General features: G+C 45.5%; 2 protein-coding genes across 3 annotated transcripts in view; one reads left to right on the top strand and one right to left on the bottom strand.

The window, feature by feature from the left end:
* Nucleotides 1-135: 135 nt before the first annotated feature.
* Nucleotides 136-14,791, bottom strand: LOC140069460 (galectin-related protein A-like). 2 transcript variants are annotated; one of them, XM_072115181.1, is made up of 5 exons: nucleotides 14,703-14,791; nucleotides 12,165-12,342; nucleotides 3,899-3,987; nucleotides 2,696-2,870; nucleotides 136-1,059 (listed from the first exon to the last, which is right to left on the bottom strand). In XM_072115181.1, exons 2-5 carry the CDS (start codon nucleotides 12,189-12,191, stop codon nucleotides 916-918), a joined length of 435 nt encoding a protein of 144 aa, XP_071971282.1. In that variant the 5' UTR covers nucleotides 12,192-12,342; nucleotides 14,703-14,791; the 3' UTR covers nucleotides 136-915. The 2 variants fall into 2 exon arrangements, with proteins under 2 accessions (XP_071971282.1, XP_071971281.1); XM_072115180.1 differs by lacking the exon at nucleotides 14,703-14,791 and adding an exon at nucleotides 14,363-14,569.
* ZFYVE26 (zinc finger FYVE-type containing 26) overlaps nucleotides 14,788-21,340 on the top strand; it is a 32,971-nt gene continuing 26,418 nt past the window's right edge. The window contains exons 1-5 of the mRNA XM_072115179.1: nucleotides 14,788-15,087; nucleotides 17,325-17,403; nucleotides 18,488-18,577; nucleotides 19,141-19,654; nucleotides 20,919-21,058. Coding sequence (XP_071971280.1) covers nucleotides 14,882-15,087; nucleotides 17,325-17,403; nucleotides 18,488-18,577; nucleotides 19,141-19,654; nucleotides 20,919-21,058 — 1,029 coding nt within the window. The 5' untranslated portion in view covers nucleotides 14,788-14,881. The remainder of the gene's footprint in view (nucleotides 15,088-17,324; nucleotides 17,404-18,487; nucleotides 18,578-19,140; nucleotides 19,655-20,918; nucleotides 21,059-21,340) is intronic.

Genomic DNA, 21,340 nt, shown 5'->3' with positions numbered 1-21,340 from the left:
ACAATCTGCGCAGATAACAAAGTCGGTATTTGGTTTGCGCAGAATTTACACTAAAAAACCCTCCATCACGTCACTGTAATGTACCTGGTATCAGCAGTGATGGAGGCAGAAGTACCAGGAGCGCTGACCCAAGAGGAATACAAGAGATTTTATTAATCTTAATGCAACATAATATCACACATTCACAATCCTGAGGGTGGCGCTGTGTGCCTCAGTGACCCGACATACAGAAAACTACACGGCAGAACCGACCCATCTGGTATCTTCTTATCTACAACATACACTGATACCAGGGATATAGCGGACCGGAGAGCACTGGTCTCACCCAAGTGGTAGCATGGCAGATAGGGACCCGGCGCCAAGATAGCGCACCAAGTATATAGCAGACTATCGTCAAGCAGGTACCAGGAAAATAGAAGAAAGCAGTAAACCTGGCGCAATGCAATGGCAGCGGGCATTGTAATGGTAGACAATGGACAGGGCAAATAGTAAACCTAGCATCATGTAACCGCCCCGGGAGAGTAGTAACCTGGCATCGTGTAATTGGAGAGAAGGGCATCGGGCGAGTAGTAAACTGGTACCAGGCAAGTAGTAAAATGGTTCCAATGGGTTAGTGATCTGGTACCACTAGTGGTGGTATGATGCCAAGCAGATAAGAGACTGGCTCCAAATGACTAATAAAAGAGTACTAAGCAGGTAGTAACATAGCATCATGTACGTGGTACCATGGTACGTGGCAAGTAGTGAAATGGTTCCAGCAGGACAGTAGACTGGTACCTACAAGTAGTAATATAATGATGCCAGGCAGTCAGGGCAATGGCTCCATGCAAGTAATAAATAGCACTTAGAACATAACTGGTACCAGGCAGGTAGGTGTCTGGTACCCTCTGCCTCTCTATGCCCAGTGCATGACTCTTATGCCACCTTGGTAAGTTTAATGTCTCCTGTGACCCTGAGCCCGGTGACGGCTTTGAGTTGTGGTACGCGATGCGTGAAGTCGCACAGTCGTTGTCCGTCCAGGAGAACCCGCATTTGTTGATGTTCACAGTGGATCTCCATCTGGAATGAGAAGAACAAGAGTAATGGAGAAGATGTCCGGCTATCCGACCTTTACCAAAGCCCTTGGATGTGCTCCATACATAATCCTGTCATATGGATACTACTACTCCGGCTATTATACCTGCACTGAGATCTACATAGAATTATACCCACATATGGTACATAAGCCCTATTTTCAGAGGTGCCCTTCACTATGAGAACCCCTCCACAACTTAGTTGTGACTATCCTACTCCTGGTTAAAGGGATATTCTCACCTACCATATATAAACATTTCTTCCGTTGGATGTTATTACAAATAATCTACCTGTGAAGATAATTTCCAATAAATGTAGCCATGTTGTCACTTAGAAATTAGATGTCCTTGGATACGACCACCTCAGCATCCTGGCAGAGGTGTCAGACATGCGCTATCGAGTCCTGCCTGACCAATTTGAAGGTGATGGTGGTTGTATCTAAAGGACAACATGGCAACATTTACTTCACATAGTAACTTTTTTTTAATAACATACAATTGAAGATATGTACAGTATGTATATGACAGATAAATCACATCAAATGTGAATGCTCAGATGAGAAAACCCCTTTAAATCCTTAATCTTCTGAAAACTTAAAAACTAGATGGGACCACAGTTGTCACTAGTAATACAGCGCCATCCCCGGGCATAAATCCCGACTGTCCTGGATACGGCGGGACAGTCCCGTGTGGGAGGAGGTATATCCTGGGACATCAACTCTGTCCTAACAGAGTTGTATACAGTGATATTGTAGAGAGTCTGCAGGTGCGATTATATGAAGTCGTCTCCCTGCCATCTTCAGGGAGGAAAGAAGAGCTGCTGCAGGGGAGTGGGGAGAGGTAAGTGTTTGATGTTTATTACAATAAGGATCTGGGGCCACAATATGAGAGAAAGCTGCTGTTGGGGGACATAATATAAGGGGGAGCTGGGGAGAAGGCACAGTCTGAGGCTGCTAAAATATCAGTGGGGGCACAATATAAGGGGGAGGAGTTGGTCACACTATGACAGTAAGCAGTGGGGGGCCCTAAGGGCGAGAATTATACAGAGTGGGCCTGGAGTAAGGGGCATGGGCTTAGGGGGGATTTCCGTGGTGCGCATGACTTGCCAGATGCTTTACTCATTCTTATAGGAGATTTGGGACAATTTTCTCTAGTAGTGAATAATGTGGTGGCTGAGTATCACCCCATAATAACCCATTATACTTATGGACCCCCATTCATGCGATCACAGCGATCCCAGATTATTGGGGTTGTTGTGTGCTCACATGACAGTGAAAAACACTACCAGAGCCTCAAACACATGCAGGAATAAGACCTGGCCAGTCATCTCACACATAGTGCCATGGAAACCTGGGCATGAGCTATCCAGGGGCGGATAAGACCACCATGGGCCCTGGGCTGTATGAATATTATAGCCCCTACAAGTCTGGAGTCACTTCCTACATATGGGACTAGAATCTACTTCTTGGAAAATGAAGGATATGTCCCTTCTGCCTTCTGCAGTTTCAGGACCTTTGGAGGACCTTAAAAGGGCCTGAAATGGCTCTTGTGTACATGTGTATTGCCCCCAAATGTCTTTGTGTCACCCTTTAATGAACGTATAGGGGTCTTTAGACTCTTACCTTAAAGTTGTCTCCAGGGGTGAAAGGGAAATATGGGACTTTCCTCTCCTCTGCTCCCCAAATTCCTGCAAACTTGGCATTTCGGATGATGGATCTGTCCCTGAAGTTGACGGTCAGTAGAAATGGGATGTCCTCCTCTGTGTCCCTGGGACTGGACAGCAAACTGACGGTAAAGCTGCACACAGAAGGGGATATATCAGAGCCGCCAACATGAACGACTGAAGATACCCCCTTCATGGAGATAAAGGGTCCGCCATTTAGGATCTATGAAATAAAGTCTATACAGAACTTCTATATCGTGGACCCAGCACATCCAGGCAATACAAATAGATGCCATACATTTCAATGGCTAATGTGTAATGCTCTATTTCCCCTGTGGGGGGCGCTTTACAGCACCTTATATCATTCACAGTTAGTGGCTGATCTTATGGGTCACAGTTGCAGGTAAAAAATACCTATGGTTTCACGCAACCCCTTCATCCCTCCTATAGCCCCTGTGAATGGTTTAAAGGGGATGCCCTTAGCACTAGACACCCCTTCCCCAAACTGAATTTTCTTGGGTCCACCATGTGATTATCAGGACCCATCAACTTTTGTAGCTTCCAAGTTGGGTTGTCTACCACCAGGATGAAGGACTGTATGCAAATAAGCCTGAGGGGCTTCAGACTCCATAGGTGTTACTAGAGCCTGGAGACCCTCAGGCTCATTTGCATACAGTCCTTCATCCTGGTGGTAGATATCCTGGACTTTTGAGGGCTAAACCCTCGGGTACATGGTGGGCCAGTCCAACCCTCCCCTAATAATACATATGGTGTCCTAATATCCTAAATAGGAAACTATGGATGGAAGAGCCATCACTATAAGTAACATATAGAAACTGGCTCCATTATATCCCTAAATCAGCCCCTTCCTCATGGCTGGTGTTGACCCTCACGGTGCCTCAACATTACCAAAATGAGGTTGGGTGCCCAGTGCAGTCACGCCCTACTTGTCTCCCATAGCACAAAGCACAGAGATTCGGGGGCTGTGTATTACAGTTGTAGGATGAGGATTAGGTTTTGCGGGTCTGATTTTAGGGGAGACACAGGGTAACTGACCCCAATCCCTAATCATTGTAAAAGACTTAAAAAATAGGTTGAGCCAAAAACAGAAAAATAATCTATTGTTTGTGTAGATGTAACCAGATATACAGATAGATGTTACCTCTGGGGTCTGACGTCTACAAGCCCCATGATGGTGATCCTCATCGCCGGCTTCAGCCCTCCTCTGATGTCACCCACATATTGTACTCCCTGCAAATGGAAAAGAGAGGGGAATCAGTCACAATAGAAGGAACTGCTAATACGGATTATACAAGTGTCACACACAGGGATGTCACAGTACTGGGATAATACACACAGGGATGTCACAGTACTGGGATAATACACACAGGGATGTCACAGTACAGGGATAATACACATAGTGATGTCACAGTACAGGGATAATACACACAGTGATGTCACAGTACAGGATAATACACACAGTGATGTCACAGTACAGAGATAATACACACAGTGATGTCACAGTACAGGGATAATACACACAGTGATGTGACATTACAGGGATAATACACACAGTGATGTCACAGTACAGGGATAATACACAGTGATGTCACAGTACAGGGATAATACCCACAGGGATGTCACAGTACAGTGATAATACACACAATGATATCACAGTACAAGGATAATACACACAGTGATGTCACAGTACAGAGATAATACACACAGTGATGTCACAGTACAGGGATAATACTCACAGTGATGTCACAGTACAGGGAAAATACTCACATTGACGTCACAGTACAGGGATAATACACACAGTGATGTCACAGTACAGGGATTATACACACAGTGATGTCACAGTACAGAGATAATGCACACAGTGATGTCACAGTACAGGGATAATACACACAGTGATGTCACAGTACTGGGATAATACACACAGGGATGTCACAGTACAGGGATAATACACACAGTGATGTCACAGTACAGAGATAATACACACAGGGATGTCACAGTACAGGGATAATACACATAGTGATGTCACAGTACAGGGATAATACACACAGTGATGTCACAGTACAGGATAATACACACAGTGATGTCACAGTACAGAGATAATACACACAGTGATGTCACAGTACAGGGATAATACACACAGTGATGTGACATTACAGGGATAATACACACAGTGATGTCACAGTACAGGGATAATACACAGTGATGTCACAGTACAGGGATAATACCCACAGGGATGTCACAGTACAGTGATAATACACACAATGATATCACAGTACAAGGATAATACACACAGTGATGTCACAGTACAGAGATAATACACACAGTGATGTCACAGTACAGGGATAATACACACAGTGATGTCACAGTACAGGGATAATACACACAGTGATGTCACAGTACAGATAATACACACAGTGATGTCACAGTACAAGGGGTAATACACACAGTGATGTCACAGTACAGGGATAATACACACAGTGATGTCACAGTACAGGGATAATACACACAGTGATGTCACAGTACAGATAATACACACAGTGATGTCACAGTACAAGGGATGATACACACAGTGATGTCACAGTACAGGGATAATACACACAGTGATGTCACAGTACAGAGATAATACACACAGTGATGTCACAGTACAGAGATAATACACACAGTGATATCACAGTACAGAGATAATATACACAGTGATGTCACAGTACAGGGATAATACACACAGTGATGTCACCGTACAGGGATAATACACACAGTGATGTCACAGTACAAGGATAATACATACAGTGATGTCACAGTACTGGGATAATACACACAGGGATGTCACAGTACAGGAATAATACACACAGTGATGTCACAGTACGGGGATAATACACACAGTGATGTCACAGTACAGGGATAATACACACAGTGATGTCACAGTACAGGGATAATACACACAGTGATGTCACAGTACAGGGATAATACACACAGTGATGTCACAGTACAGAGATAATACACACAGGGATGTCACAGTACAGGGATAATACACATAGTGATGTCACAGTACAGGGATAATACACACAGTGATGTCACAGTACAGGATAATACACACAGTGATGTCACAGTACAGAGATAATACACACAGTGATGTCACAGTACAGGGATAATACACACAGTGATGTCACAGTACAGGGATAATACACAGTGATGTCACAGTACAGGGATAATACCCACAGGGATGTCACAGTACAGTGATAATACACACAATGATATCACAGTACAAGGATAATACACACAGTGATGTCACAGTACAGAGATAATACACACAGTGATGTCACAGTACAGGGATAATACTCACAGTGATGTCACAGTACAGGGAAAATACTCACATTGACGTCACAGTACAGGGATAATACACACAGTGATGTCACAGTACAGGGATTATACACACAGTGATGTCACAGTACAGAGATAATGCACACAGTGATGTCACAGTACAGGGATAATACACACAGTGATGTCACAGTACAGGGATAATACACACAGTGATGTCACAGTACAGATAATACACACAGTGATGTCACAGTACAAGGGGTAATACACACAGTGATGTCACAGTACAGGGATAATACACACAGTGATGTCACAGTACAGGGATAATACACACAGTGATGTCACAGTACAGATAATACACACAGTGATGTCACAGTACAAGGGATGATACACACAGTGATGTCACAGTACAGGGATAATACACACAGTGATGTCACAGTACAGAGATAATACACACAGTGATATCACAGTACAGAGATAATATACACAGTGATGTCACAGTACAGGGATAATACACACAGTGATGTCACCGTACAGGGATAATACACACAGTGATGTCACAGTACAAGGATAATACACACAGTGATGTCACAGTACAGAGATAATACACACAGTGATGTCACAGTACAGGGATAATACTCACAGTGACGTCACAGTACAGGGATAATACACACAGTGATGTCACAGTACAGGGATTATACACACAGTGATGTCACAGTACAGAGATAATGCACACAGTGATGTCACAGTACAGGGATAATAAACCCAGTGATGTCACAGTACAGAGATAATACACACAGTGATGTCACAGTACAGGGATAATACACACAGTGATGTCACAGTACAGATAATACACACAGTGATGTCACAGTACAAGGGATAATACACACAGTGATGTCACAGTACAGGGATAATACACACAGTGATGTCACAGTACAGATAATACACACAGTGATGTCACAGTACAAGGGATAATACACACAGTGATGTCACAGTACAGGGATAATACACACAGTGATGTCACAGTACAGAGATAATACACACAGTGATGGCACAGTACAGGATAATACACACAATGATATCACAGTACAGAGATAATATACACAGTGATGTCACAGTACAGGGATAATACACACAGTGATGTCACAGTACAGAGATAATATACACAGTGATGTCACAGTACAGGGATAATACACACAGTGATGTCACAGTACAGGATAATACACACAGTGATGTCACAGTACAGAGATAATACACACAGTGATGTCACAGTACAGGGATAATACACATAGTGATGTCACAGTACAGGGGTAATACAAACAGTGATGTCACAGTACAGGGATAATATACACAGTGATGTCACAGTACAGAGATAATACACACAGTGATGTCACAGTACAGGGATAATACACATAGTGATGTCACAGTACAAGGGATAATACACACAGTGATGTCACAGTACAGGGATAATACACACAGTGATGTCACAGTACAGATAATACACACAGTGATGTCACAGTACAAGGGATAATACACACAGTGATGTCACAGTACAGGGATAATACACACAGTGATGTCACAGTACAGAGATAATACACACAGTGATGGCACAGTACAGGATAATACACACAATGATATCACAGTACAGAGATAATATACACAGTGATGTCACAGTACAGGGATAATACACACAGTGATGTCACAGTACAGAGATAATATACACAGTGATGTCACAGTACAGGGATAATACACACAGTGATGTCACAGTACAGGATAATACACACAGTGATGTCACAGTACAGAGATAATACACACAGTGATGTCACAGTACAGGGATAATACACATAGTGATGTCACAGTACAGGGGTAATACAAACAGTGATGTCACAGTACAGGGATAATATACACAGTGATGTCACAGTACAGGGATAATACACACAGTGATGTCACAGTACAGGGATAATACACACAGTGATGTCACAGTACAGGATAATACACACAGTGATGTCACAGTACAGGGATAATACACACAGTGATGTCACAGTACAGGGATAATACACACAGTGATGTCACAGTACAGATAATACACACAGTGATGTCACAGTACAAGGGATAATACACACAGTGATGTCACAGTACAGGGATAATACACACAGTGATGTCACAGTACAGAGATAATACACACAGTGATGTCACAGTACAGGATAATACACACAGTGATATCACAGTACAGAGATAATATACACAGTGATGTCACAGTACAGGGATAATACACACAGTGATGTCACAGTACAGAGATAATATACACAGTGATGTCACAGTACAGGGATAATACACACAGTGATGTCACAGTACAGGATAATACACACAGTGATGTCACAGTACAGAGATAATACACACAGTGATGTCACAGTACAGGGATAATACACATAGTGATGTCACAGTACAGGGGTAATACAAACAGTGATGTCACAGTACAGGGATAATATACACAGTGATGTCACAGTACAGGGATAATACACACAGTGATGTCACAGTACAGGGATAATACACACAGTGATGTCACAGTACAGGGATAATACACACAGTGATATCACAGTACAGAGATAATACACACAGTGATGTCACAGTACAGGATAATACACACAGTGATATCACAGTACAGAGATAATATACACAGTGATGTCACAGTACAGGGATAATACACACAGTGATGTCACAGTACAGAGATAATATACACAGTGATGTCACAGTACAGGGATAATACACACAGTGATGTCACAGTACAGAGATAATATACACAGTGATGTCACAGTACAGGGATAATATACACAGTGATGTCACAGTACAGGGATAATACACACAGTGATGTCACAGTACAGGATAATACACACAGTGATGTCAAAGTACAGAGATAATACACACAGTGATGTCACAGTGCAGGGATAATACACATAGTGATGTCACAGTACAGGGGTAATACAAACAGTGATGTCACAGTACAGGGATAATATACACAGTGATGTCACAGTACAGGGATAATACACACAGTGATGTCACAGTACAGGGATAATACACACAGTGATGTCACAGTACAGGATAATACACACAGTGATGTCACAGTACAGGGATAATACACACAGTGATGTCACAGTACAGGGATAATACACACAGTGATGTCACAGTACAGGATAATACACACAGTGATGTCACAGTACAGGATATAATACACACAATGATGTCACAGTGCAGGGATAATACACACAGTGATGTCACAGTACAGGGATAATACACACAGTGATGTCACAGTACAGGATAATACACACAGTGGAGGGCTTGGACTGCTGGGTATAATGTGACACTGAGCTCATGACAAATACTCCTGATGACGTCCTTTTAATCAAACATCAACAATTTCTTTTAAAAAATCTGTAGCTACCACACAGCGCTGCAGCGCCTCCATATCTGTGTGCAGCAGTCTGACTCGTTCATAAAAAAACAGGTCCCAGCCCAAACGCTGCTCATAGATAAGGATTATTACCATTCAAATCCCCCGCCGCCCGTCCCCTCACCCTAATGCAGTGTTATCAGCATCTCTAACACAGATATTGTGCCTAGTGCCAGCCCCATTTATGAGAACCGTCCTGAACTGCAATACCAGACACAACCAATGATCAAGCGTGGAGCTGTTTTAAAAAATAATCAGCTATTTTGTAAAATTATATACATCTCCTATGAGTAAATTCCTAGTTTGGAGTCCACCGTAATATCTGCTGCTACTGAGAAAAGATACTACGTCTGTGAGTTTTTTGCTCAGGTTTTTAGTTTTATTTAGTTTTTGATAGGAAATCTACCATTAAAACCCAGCATGATAAACCAGGGGCACTTACTTACAAATCCAGACACTGTGACTGTGGTCGTCTTCTTATATGTGTTATCCATGGCCTCCTTCCTTCTAAATTCAACTTTTACAATTATGCTAATGAGCCACAAGGACTCCTGTGGGTGTTACCAGAGCCCCTCTGTGCTGCAGCCTTACATGATGATTTTCCTGTTTCTCCCTCTGCACTTCCCCCTCCCTCTGCTTGATGTAAGGAAGTTTCAGCACATGGTGGGTGAAGGAAGTACTCTTGCACAGTGTAACAGCCTGTACATCTACAGCACGGAAGGGCCCCTCCATTCTGTAGCTTTGCAGGCTGTTACACTGTGCAGGAGCACATACCTCCACCCAATGTGCTTAAACCTCCTCTGCTCTGGTGAGATTACATCCGGCAGAGGGAGGAGGGGAGAAAGTGTAACAGTCTGTGAAGACAGAGCATAAAGGGGCTCTGGTAGGACTCCCAGAGCTCTTCTGGCTCATTACCATAATTGTAAAAGTTGATTTTAGAAGGATGGAGACCATGGATAACAAATATAAGAAGATTACCACAGTCCCGGTGCCTGGATCTATGAGTAATGTCCCTGGTTTATCAGGATGGATTTTTGATGGTAGATTTCGAAGGCTTCTGCAAAAATTTGACTCCAGTAACAAGGAGCTAAAATCATAGGTTACCACGGCCATCACATGTCCATATGTTTCACTATGAGGCAACAAGTTGTAGGCTACTTTACAAAAATTTCCCTCTCTTCAATGCTTTCAATTATTTCACCTCTTTCACTTATAAGTAAACAATGAAGTTGGATGACCATAACTGTTATAATACAAAGCTCTACAACAAGATCTCTGCTTGCTGTTAGTGAATGGTAAAATTACTAAGTGAAATCTTGCTTTGATATCATAACTGTAACAGCTGAGAGTTTGTTACAATTGCTGTACACTGGCAATTTTCTTTGAGTTAAAGGATGTGTCCCACGATGGAAACATATTAACTATGTACAGTATATAGTGTGTGATCATTGGGGGTCCGACCTCAAAGATGATTGAATTTTAAGGGGGTCGGTGTTCCCTTAGTTCCAAATATTATTGGGTGTCCGGAGATAGCCGCACACTCATCTACCTTCAGCAATCCCATCTACTTGTGTTGTTGGTATGTGCCATACAAGTCTAAGGGACAAGGCTATAATGCCTAAAATCCACCCCACCAAAATTAAGGGCAGCGCAACTCCTGACCTCTAGTTAATACTCTATGATAATCAACTGCCCTCTCTTTAGGATGGACAACCCCTGTAAGTAAATCCCTAGCTCACATGTCTCAAATGCTCATAGGTTGCTATAGTGCAGTGATGGCGAACCTTTTGGAGACCGAGTGCCAAAACTACAACCAAAATCCACTTATTTTCCCGTGAAGTGCCAACATGGCATTTTAAGCAGTAACTTATTGCTACCTGTTCTTCCACATCTTTCAATTGTATCGCCCCCCTGAGGCCACCAATACAGTTGAAAGAAGGAGGGCACATTCAAACTCTCGTTGTAGCTTCTCTCCAGGGTCTCTCTGTAGAGGAAAAGTGGTTGGTCCAGCAGGGTGACCTCCAAAGATATTGCAGTTCTGTCAACACCTTCTCACTTTTCCCGCAGTTCCTAACAGCCAATGAAGTGTTGCTTTAAAATAGCTCTGAGAGCAGCATCTCTTAAGTTGCCTGGGACTTGGTGGATTTGGTCATATTTGTTGAACTCTGTCCTGAGGTGATGGTCTGAGTGCCCACAGAAATGGCTCCAAGAGCCACCTCTGGCACCCGTGCCATAGGTTCGCCACCACTGCTATAGTGTGTATAGAATGGATACAAATGTAGCAAACCCTCAGTTGTGAGATGAATCAGTTCTACATAGATCTTAGGGTGATGCCACACCTGGCGTTTTGAACCCGTTTTTGGTCCGTTTTTAAGCAGTCCGTTAAAAAAACGCATGCGTTACCAATTATCTTAATTAAAACTGGTCAAAAAACGGATGCGTTTTCAGAAAACGCATGTGTTTTTTAAAGGACTGCTTAAAAACTGACCAAAAACGGGTTCAAAACGCCATGTGTGCCATCACCCTTAAATGTTTCTAGTCTATGACAACAAGCCAAAATGTTTAACATTTGAAAAACAAGTATAACAGATTGCAGAAATTATTCTCCAGGAATTCCATTCTTTTTGAGAAATTGTCTACTCACGTTAGCGCAGGTCTCTATTTCGGTCATGGTGAGAGGCGGATGCTGGCGATACTGCGGAGCTGGTGACACTGTGGAGCTGGTGATACTGCGGAGATGGTGATACTGCGGAGCTGGTGACACTGTGGAGCTGGTGATACTGCGGAGATGGTGATACTGCGGAGCTGGTGACACTGTGGAGCTGTGATGTAGAACAGGAGTTTATATTCCCCTTTCAAAAGTAAACACTAAGTACAGTCCAGAGGCGGAGAGGGACTTATCTGTACTATACAGTCTATACTACAAGCTGAGTCACAACCACAGACTACAACCCTCATCTAGTCACCATGGTAACGGCAAACTATGATCCGGGCTCCTAGTAGTCAACGTCTTTTCCTACAAATTATATTCTCATCCAATGTAGACAGATCACTAACACTACAATGTGTAGGGAAGGCTGGGCCCCACGGTAATATTGTAGATTGGGCCCAAGTATTATTGTAACTGTTATTAAATAAAAATCTGATCAATGATCCAAATCTTCTGCTAAGACCTCCACCGATCACAAGAAAGGGACCCTCACCATTCACAAGAACGGGGGTCTTCTTACTTCCCACTAATAGAATGAAGCGGCAGGTCGAACATGAGTCCTTGTGCTCCATTTATTATTATGGGTGCCTTGGACATTGCTGAGCACTGCGCTTATGTATCTGTGACACTCACATTCATTAAGTGTTCCTGAGATACTAGAGCATTGTGCTCAGCAATTTCCGATGCTCTTCTAGTATTGAATGGAGCAGCAGGACTCAAGCTCCACCTACCACTTCATTTTAGTAGTGAGAACATGACCCTCGTTCTTGCAGATGGTGAGGGTCCCAGCAGTCAGACCCTCACAAAAGTGACCCTCACCATTCACAAGAACGAGGGTCGCTTTCTCACTAATTGAATGAGTCCTGAAATGTAACTGTGGAAAATTGTATAAAAAGGGCTTGTCACGTGTAAGATATCTTCAGAAGAAAATTTGTACAGAGAGTTATGGAGGGTCTTTTATTCCGGTTGCCATAGCACTTCATAACAAAGAATTGGCGGCTGCTGAACACAACTGAATACCGTCTTGGAGATAATTAGGCCATTTTATGATGTGTTGTTTTGATTGTATGTCTTATGTATGTTTTTTTTATATGTTTTATCCTATGTCTATGACTGAGGCAAAAGAATTTCCCTTTGGGGATATATAAAGTTTTATCTCATCTGATCTGCTGTTCTGTGCTCAGCAATTTCCACTGCTCCCATAGTATTGTGTGGAGTAGTCGGACTCATTCTCAACCTGCCTCTTCATTCATTTAGTGAGAACAGGACCCTCGTCCTTGTGGATGGTGGGGGTCCCAGCAGTCAGGTCCTCACCAATCATATACAGGTGGTCCCCTACTTAAGCACACTCGACTTGCATACGACCCCTAGTTACGGACCTCTGGATATTGATAATTTATTGTACTTTAGTCCCAGGCTACACTGATCACCTGTAACAGTTATCAAATGTGTCTGTAATGAAGCTTTATTGCTAATCCTGGTTCTTCTGACAATCCAACATTTTTAAAATCCATTTGTCACAGAGACCAAAAAAGTTCTGGCTGGGATTACAATGATAAATTATACAGTTCCAACTTACATACAAATTCAACTTAAGAACAAACCCTGGGACTGCCTGTAGTTATGCTTTGTAAAAATAAGGCACAGTCAGCCCTGAAAGTGTTTTTCACTAATATTTATGGTCAGAAACTAATTAGGGTGATGCCACATGTGGCGTTTTGAACCCGTTTTTGGTCCGTTTTAAGCAGTCTGTACAAAAACGCATGCATTTTTTAACTGACTTCTTAAAAACATACCAAAAACGGGTTCAAAAAGCCACGTGTGGCATCTCCCTTATGGGTCCAAGAGTGCTAACCATTACACCCTGGAACCTTACATGTGCGCATATATATGTGGTAAAATTATTGAATGTCAGAATATCTGCAGTTTACAATCAATTACAGCTCCTCCTGACTGGATGAGGAACCAAAAAGTCCATCTCTACCAGTCAGGGAGAAAAGCTGCACGCTATTGTGTGTGATAAACTTTGCCAGTTAAGGCCGCCTTGCAGGTGTGAGGAGACTTACAGCCATTGATGCTCCACTAGGGGATACTGGGAAATATGGATATACATATAATGAAAACATTGCTACCTTGCTCTCCTCATGTCATTAGGCTTTCTGAAAGGTCGTGCTAGATGTAAACCCCTTAACGCTTTATGACGTACATGTACGGAAAAATTAAAAAGTTTGTGAAAAATGGAAACGCAAAAACAAAACAAAATGACCTGGGGGCTGCCTTAGAAGGCAGCTAAGAGGCAATGTTTCCCTTCTCATCCATCCCTTCCGTGCACATTCTACAGTGAGGAAAACCCTTTTGAACCTGAGATTAAAATAGCTGTAAAAAAAACTATTTTACCTTTTTGAATTATTTATTAAACAAAAAAATTATTATTATTTTATTGAATCTGCAAAGTAGAAACTGAAGTCTCACGCTGATCAGTGGCGCCTCCCGCCGGTCGTTCCGTTTGTGACGTCACCAGTAGGTGATGAGAAGGGGCGGAGCACTCGCATCACGTGCTCAGAGCCAGTCACATGACCTCGGTGGGTCACATGACTCGCTGTATATGGGAGGGCTGAGGGCCGCGCACGGTGTGAGTGGAGTGCGCGGAGATGTCGCGGCGGCAGCAGCAGCAGCGGTTGTGCTGGGATGAGCCGGAGGCGGCATGGAGCAGGCTGCGAGAGTTCTTCTGCCGGTGCTTACGGAGGGAGCACTGGGCGCTGGCCCGGGCCTGTCTGCCGCAACTGTTCCGGGGTCCTGATGCCGAACACATCGAGGAGATACTGAGGGGGCTGGTCCGAGCGCCGCATGTGCTGAGGTGGGTGTGCTGCCCCCTGCTGGAGCCCCGGAACATACACCAACAGTGCCCCCTGTATAACACTGGCCTGCACAGTGCCCCCCACCATAAGATGTGCCCCCTGTATAACACTGGCCTACACAGTGCCCCCCGCCAGAAGATGTGCCCCCCCCCCCTGTATAACACTGGCCTGCACAGTGCCCCTCGCCATAAGATATGCCCCCTGTATAACACTGGCCTGCACAGTGCCCCTCGCCATAAGATGTGCTCCCTGTATAACACTGGCCTGCACAGTGCCCCCCGCCATAAGATGTGCCCCCTGTATAACACTGGCCTGCACAGTGCCCTGCCCTCCGCCATAAGATGTGCCCCCTGTATTATACTGGCCTGCACAGTGCCCCCTGCCATAAGATGTGCCCCCTGTATAACACTGGCCTGCACAGTGCCCCCCGCCATAAGATGTGCCCCCTGTATTATACTGGCCTGCACAGTGCCCCCCGCCATAAGATGTGCCCCCTGTATAACACTGGCCTGCACAATGCCCCCTGCTATATGATGTGCCCCCTGTATAACACTGGCCTGCACAGCGCCCCCTGCCATAAGATGTGCCCCCTGTATAACACTGGCCTGCACAGTGCCCTGCCCCCTGCCATAAGATGTGCCCCCTGTATAACACTGGCCTGCACAGTGCCCCCCGCCATAAGATGTGCCCCCTGTATAACACTGGCCTGCACAGTGCCCCCCGCCATAAGATGTGCCCCCTGTATAACACTGGCCTGCACAGTGCCCCCCGCCATAAGATGTGCCCCCTGTATAACACTGGCCTGCACAGTGCCCCCCGCCATAAGATGTGCCCCCTGTATAACACTGGCCTGCACAGTGCCCCCCGCCATAAGATGTGCCCCCTGTATAACACTGGCCTGCACAGTGCCCCCCGCCATAAGATGTGCCCCCTGTATAACACTGGCCTGCACAGTGCCCCCCGCCATAAGATGTGCCCCCTGTATAACACTGGCCTGCACAGTGCCCCCCGCCATAAGATGTGCCCCCTGTATAACACTGGCCTGCACAGTGCCCCCCGCCATAAGATGTGCCCCCTGTATTATACTGGCCTGCACAGTGCCCCCCGCCATAAGATGTGCCCCCTGTATAACACTGGCCTGCACAGTGCCCTGCCCCCCGCCATAAGATGTGCCCCCTGTATAACACTGGCCTGCACAGTGCCCTGCCCTCCGCCATAAGATGTGCCCCCTGTATAACACTGGCCTGCACAGTGCCCTGCCCTCCGCCATAAGATGTGCCCCCTGTATTATACTGGCCTGCACAGTGCCCCCTGCCATAAGATGTGCCCCCTGTATAACACTGGCCTGCACAGTGCCCTGCCCCCCGCCATAAGATGTGCCCCCTGTATTATACTGGCCTGCACAGTGCCCCCCGCCATAAGATGTGCCCCCTGTATAACACTGGCCTGCACAATGCCCCCTGCTATATGATGTGCCCCCTGTATAACACTGGCCTGCACAGCGCCCCCTGCTATATGATGTGCCCCCTGTATAACACTGGCCTGCACAGCGCCCCCTGCCATAAGATGTGCCCCCTGTATAACACTGGCCTGCACAGTGCCCTGCCCCCTGCCATAAGATGTGCCCCCTGTATAACACTGGCCTGCACAGTGCCCTGCCCCCTGCCATAAGATGTGCCCCCTGTATAACACTGGCCTGCACAGTGCCCCCCGCCATAAGATGTGCCCCCTGTATAACACTGGCCTGCACAGTGCCCCCCGCCATAAGATGTGCCCCCTGTATAACACTGGCCTGCACAGTGCCCCCCGCCATAAGATGTGCCCCCTGTATAACACTGGCCTGCACAGTGCCCCCCGCCATAAGATGTGCCCCCTGTATAACACTGGCCTGCACAGTGCCCCCCGCCATAAGATGTGCCCCCTGTATAACACTGGCCTGCACAGTGCCCTGCCCCCCGCTATAAGATGTGCCCCCTGTATAACACTGGCCTGCACAGTGCCCCCCGCCATAAGATGTGCCCCCTGTATAACACTGGCCTGCACAGTGCCCCCCGCCAGAAGATGTGCCCCCCCCCCCCACCCTGTATAATACTGGTCTGCACAGTGCCCCCCACCATAAGATGTACCCCATACATAGCTATTATATCTGCACCTGGGAAAGCTGGGTGATCACCGGTACGGCCTCCAGTACAGGGTTATCCCGGATCCTCATTGTTCTCTATTCTTGCTTTTGCAGCCATGATGTAGCGCCCCCTCCCCAGAGACTCGCCTGGTTCTGGCTCCACGCCTTGGAGGACTGGCACAGCTGGGCTGATGTAAGTACAGGGCACATACAGGTCTGGTGAATGGTTACATAATGTAAGACGCTGCTGGAGATTTTCAACACTTAAATTGTGCTGCATGTGTCATGGATTACAAAGGGTTCAATATGGCGTCACTCTGATCCGACATTGATGGCTGCAGGTGAACAAAGACTGGTCTCAGCAACGATGCTGCTGTATATGGCACACGACTGCTGAGACCGGTGACTGGCTGCAGCTCCTACTCTTTATTCTTAAAGGTTATGTGTATGAGCACAGCCGCCCCTTTAACACGGCCTTATATTCTATCCCCTATCCCACTCATATTACACTTAGTGGTTATCCTGCGCTCTCATTACATTCTGGACGGGATCCAGGAAACACTTTACTTTTCTGTTCCAGCGAGTGAGAATTTCTCTTCTGCTTTTTGGCTTGCACATGTTGTGATACTAAAACTTCTTACTATATGTAACCCCTCAGGGACCAGGTTTTAAAGAAAATCTACCACCAAAATCCTTCCTGGTAAACCAGGGGCATTTACTCCTAGATAAGTGGTAATCTTCTTATATTAGTTACTCAGGGGGGGGGGGGGGTGCTGTTGCTTCACAGGCTTTTACACAGTCCATCCCACTTCCTTGTCACTCCCTCTCCCCCTCATTCTGACTGATGAATTCTCACACTCTGGCAGGGGATGTGGGGGGGAGGAGTGGATTTGACAGTGCACCAGTTTGTGAAGATACAACACGGAGGGGCCCCAGTAACACCCCTCAAAGCCCTTCCTTCAGGCTGATTAATATAATTTTAAAATGAAGGAGGCCATGGATAACATATATAAGGTTTCCACAGTCCCGGTGCCTGGATCTATGAGTAAGTGTTCCTAGTTTGTCGTGGTTGAGTTTGATGGTAGATTACCTATTAATGAGCCATTGACCTCAGAGGTGATCGCGTGATACGACACCCATCATATACAATGTATCACCTACTCCCGATAAGTGATACCTGGATGCGGTCATGTATGTGTATGGGGCACAGTTACTGGCAGTGTTGTCATGTGGATCCTGCAGAACTGCTCACGTCTATATTGTACTTTGTGTTGTAGAAGGGGCCGCCGGATATTGTCAGAGACGAGACGGAGTTTCTTGTCTTACTGGAGGAGTTTCAGGACAACGCATCGGAGCAGAGCGTGAAGGTAACATCCGGGGAAGTGCGCACAAAACTTTGGGCCGTGGGTTATCACTGACTCTTATGGGGTGTGTAGTCAGTAAGCCACGCTCTAACCTTAGAGGGGTTACACCAAGCTAGAAGGACGCCCCCTATCTACAGGATTAACTATAAGCTGAACCGTGCGGGTCTGACTATTGGGACCACAAACAGTCCCAACACGTCCATTTGTATATTAGAGGGAGCAGCAGCTTGACTATTAGTGAGAACAAGACCCATCATCAGTAGGGATCCCCTTCACCAGATCATCACAATCAGCTTGTTATCCATTGATAAGGGGCTATGTTTTTACAACCCCTTTAACTCTGTAGTGACAACTCCCACTGCTCCAGGACACCCCCTTGCTTTACACTGCAGTTCTGCCTACTCCGATGTACTGAAGCCAATACAGTATCACAGCTAAACTTAATATCTTCATCTACCCCAATTTTGTAATCCAAATTAAGAGCTCTGTCCCCACGGGCCCCATCACATACCGATATCAGACTTGTAGAATATACGGTATTATTTATACGGATCTTTCCCCCGCAGGAGCTGTATGATGCATTTCAATACAGTCGCGCCGAATTAAAGGACTACAGAAGGGAAATGCCAAGTCCCAGGTTCAGCGAGGGGACAATCTCATCTCTGCGGGGTTTTCTTACCCAGAATCCTCGGCTGGTGCAGTCGCTGCTGGGTTTTCTCTTAGTAGATGAGGCTCACCCGGCCTCCGGGGAATACAACCACTACCTTCTGAACATCACTGTGACCTTCCTCCTGGACGTGTTACCGTCACTCCGGGGGGGAGACGAGGCCGGAGATGGGCGTCCAGTGGATTGGTTATACAGCGTCTTGTGCACCATGCACTTCAGAATGGAGCTCCAGGCAGCGGAGCTCAGGCGTCTATGTGAGCAGCTCTATCACACCTGCTCCGATAAGGGAAGGCTTTCCGAGGATCGCGTCCAGGCGTGTTTACTGAGGAAGCAGAACTCCGCACTGGTCAGTCTGTACAGCACCGTGGCCAATGACATAATAAGGGGCATCACTCACAAGTCTCCCGGAAAAGGTTTGTTGGTTGATGTATAAAATGTGGCTAATTTTATGGGAATGTCTTGGGGCCTCCTGTTACTTTGTTACACTTCAGAGCTGCAATCAACGTTCTGCTGATATTCAAATCATCAATAAGGGCATTCACTTGAACGTTTAAGAAGCCTATGATCCCTTTAACGGATTTCTATCTGTCTTGGCTATAGGATAGGTCAGTGATGGCGAACCTTTTAGAGGCCGAGTGCCCAAACTACAACCAAGACCCACTTATTTATTGCAAAGTGCCAACACAGAAATGTAATTTGTGATTTATACTTCCTGTTCTGTCACAGCTTTCATTGATACCAGCACCTGAGGACACTAATAAAGCAGAAAATGGGAGAAATTTGGATGGTCATTGTAGCTTCCCTCCACGGTCCCATAAACAGGAAGAATTGTCAGGGCCGGAGCAGGAGCTCCAATGATAATCCAGATCTGTCCACACCTTCCCACTCCTCCAGTAGTCCCAGATAGCACTGTCACTTTAAAATAGCTCTGTGCACAGCAAGTCCTGGGCTGTCTGGGACTGCAGGAAGATACCTGGAGTCATCTCTGGTGATGGCCTGAGTGCCCACAGAAAGGGCTCTGAGTGCCACCTCTGGCACCAGTGCCATAGGTTCGCCACCACTGGGATAGGTCATCACTATCAGAATAGTAGGAACAGCTCCATGATCTGTGTGTTTTGATTTGTGTAACGGGTATAGGTGAGCTGACGTGTGGGTTTAGCTGTGCTACGTGGACATACTAGCAGACGAACAACCAATCCGGCAAATTGATGCCTTTAACAACTAGCCATGGCTATGATTTGGTCCCAGGCGAGTGGCCAAACCCTATCGCCTGGTCCGCTCTTTTCTACTTACGGGACTACTGGGCTCCTATTAACCTGTATTTGGTTATAACCAATAACCCCCTAAAGAATAAAAAGGATCCAGCATGTAAAATGCAACTTGTCCAATCCTTCCTTCATTTAGAAGACAATGCAGTCTCCTGGACTGTACCCATGTTCTTTTATTGATGAGACTATAGATGTAGAGGATAACCTCCCAGCTGGCATCACATTGCCCATGTGATGCTATGCTGAGTCATCATGGGATTTATGCTCCAGACTCCAGCAGACTGCTGGGTAATGAGTATATTATACATCAGGTAGGTGCGGAGTGTGATATATTATACAGATAGGTGGAGGAATTGAAAGACTCTTCATATTCTATAATTATAGAACACAATGTTTTCCTCTCGTCTAGGAACAGGAGCGTCTCAGGAACTCGCAGATACAGACAAGGCAGCCCTTAGCTTATTCTGTGACCGGGAGCAGGAGACGCCGTGGAAGAAGATCTATTTCTACAGTCTGTCTTCAGGCAAACATTTCCTGGAGCAGGTTCTGGTCAGTGATGGATCTGTATATACTGGATCTGGTGATGTCATACCTGTACTACCTGCTACTGCTGGACCATTCATGACCTCCATTACCACATGATGGTTTTTGTGACATTTGGAATATCTAAGTTTGACTTGGTTTTCCCCTATATACAAAGAATGACTAAGTTTCTGATCAATGTGGACCCTGATAAAAAAAGTCTGATTTGTTCCCCAAATGTCACTACATCCAAAATCCTCAAAGTCTTCTCCTATAATAGAACCGTCTGTCCTAAGTTCTTGTCTTTTC

This window comes from Engystomops pustulosus, chromosome 7 (assembly GCF_040894005.1).
Source record: "Engystomops pustulosus chromosome 7, aEngPut4.maternal, whole genome shotgun sequence".
NCBI lineage: Eukaryota > Metazoa > Chordata > Amphibia > Anura > Leptodactylidae > Engystomops > Engystomops pustulosus.
The sequence above is the reverse complement of the archived record's forward strand: the minus strand, read 5'-3'. Positions and strand labels throughout refer to the sequence as shown.

Bases quoted from the DNA above. Each gene is read 5' to 3' on its own strand.
- LOC140069460 (XM_072115180.1), bottom strand. The intron at 3,988-12,164 runs GTGAGTAGACAA...TTCCATTTGCAG, and splicing joins AAATAGAGACCTGCGCTAAC to GGAGTACAATATGTGGGTGA. The intron at 2,871-3,898 runs GTAACATCTATC...TTCTGTGTGCAG, and splicing joins GTAGACGTCAGACCCCAGAG to CTTTACCGTCAGTTTGCTGT.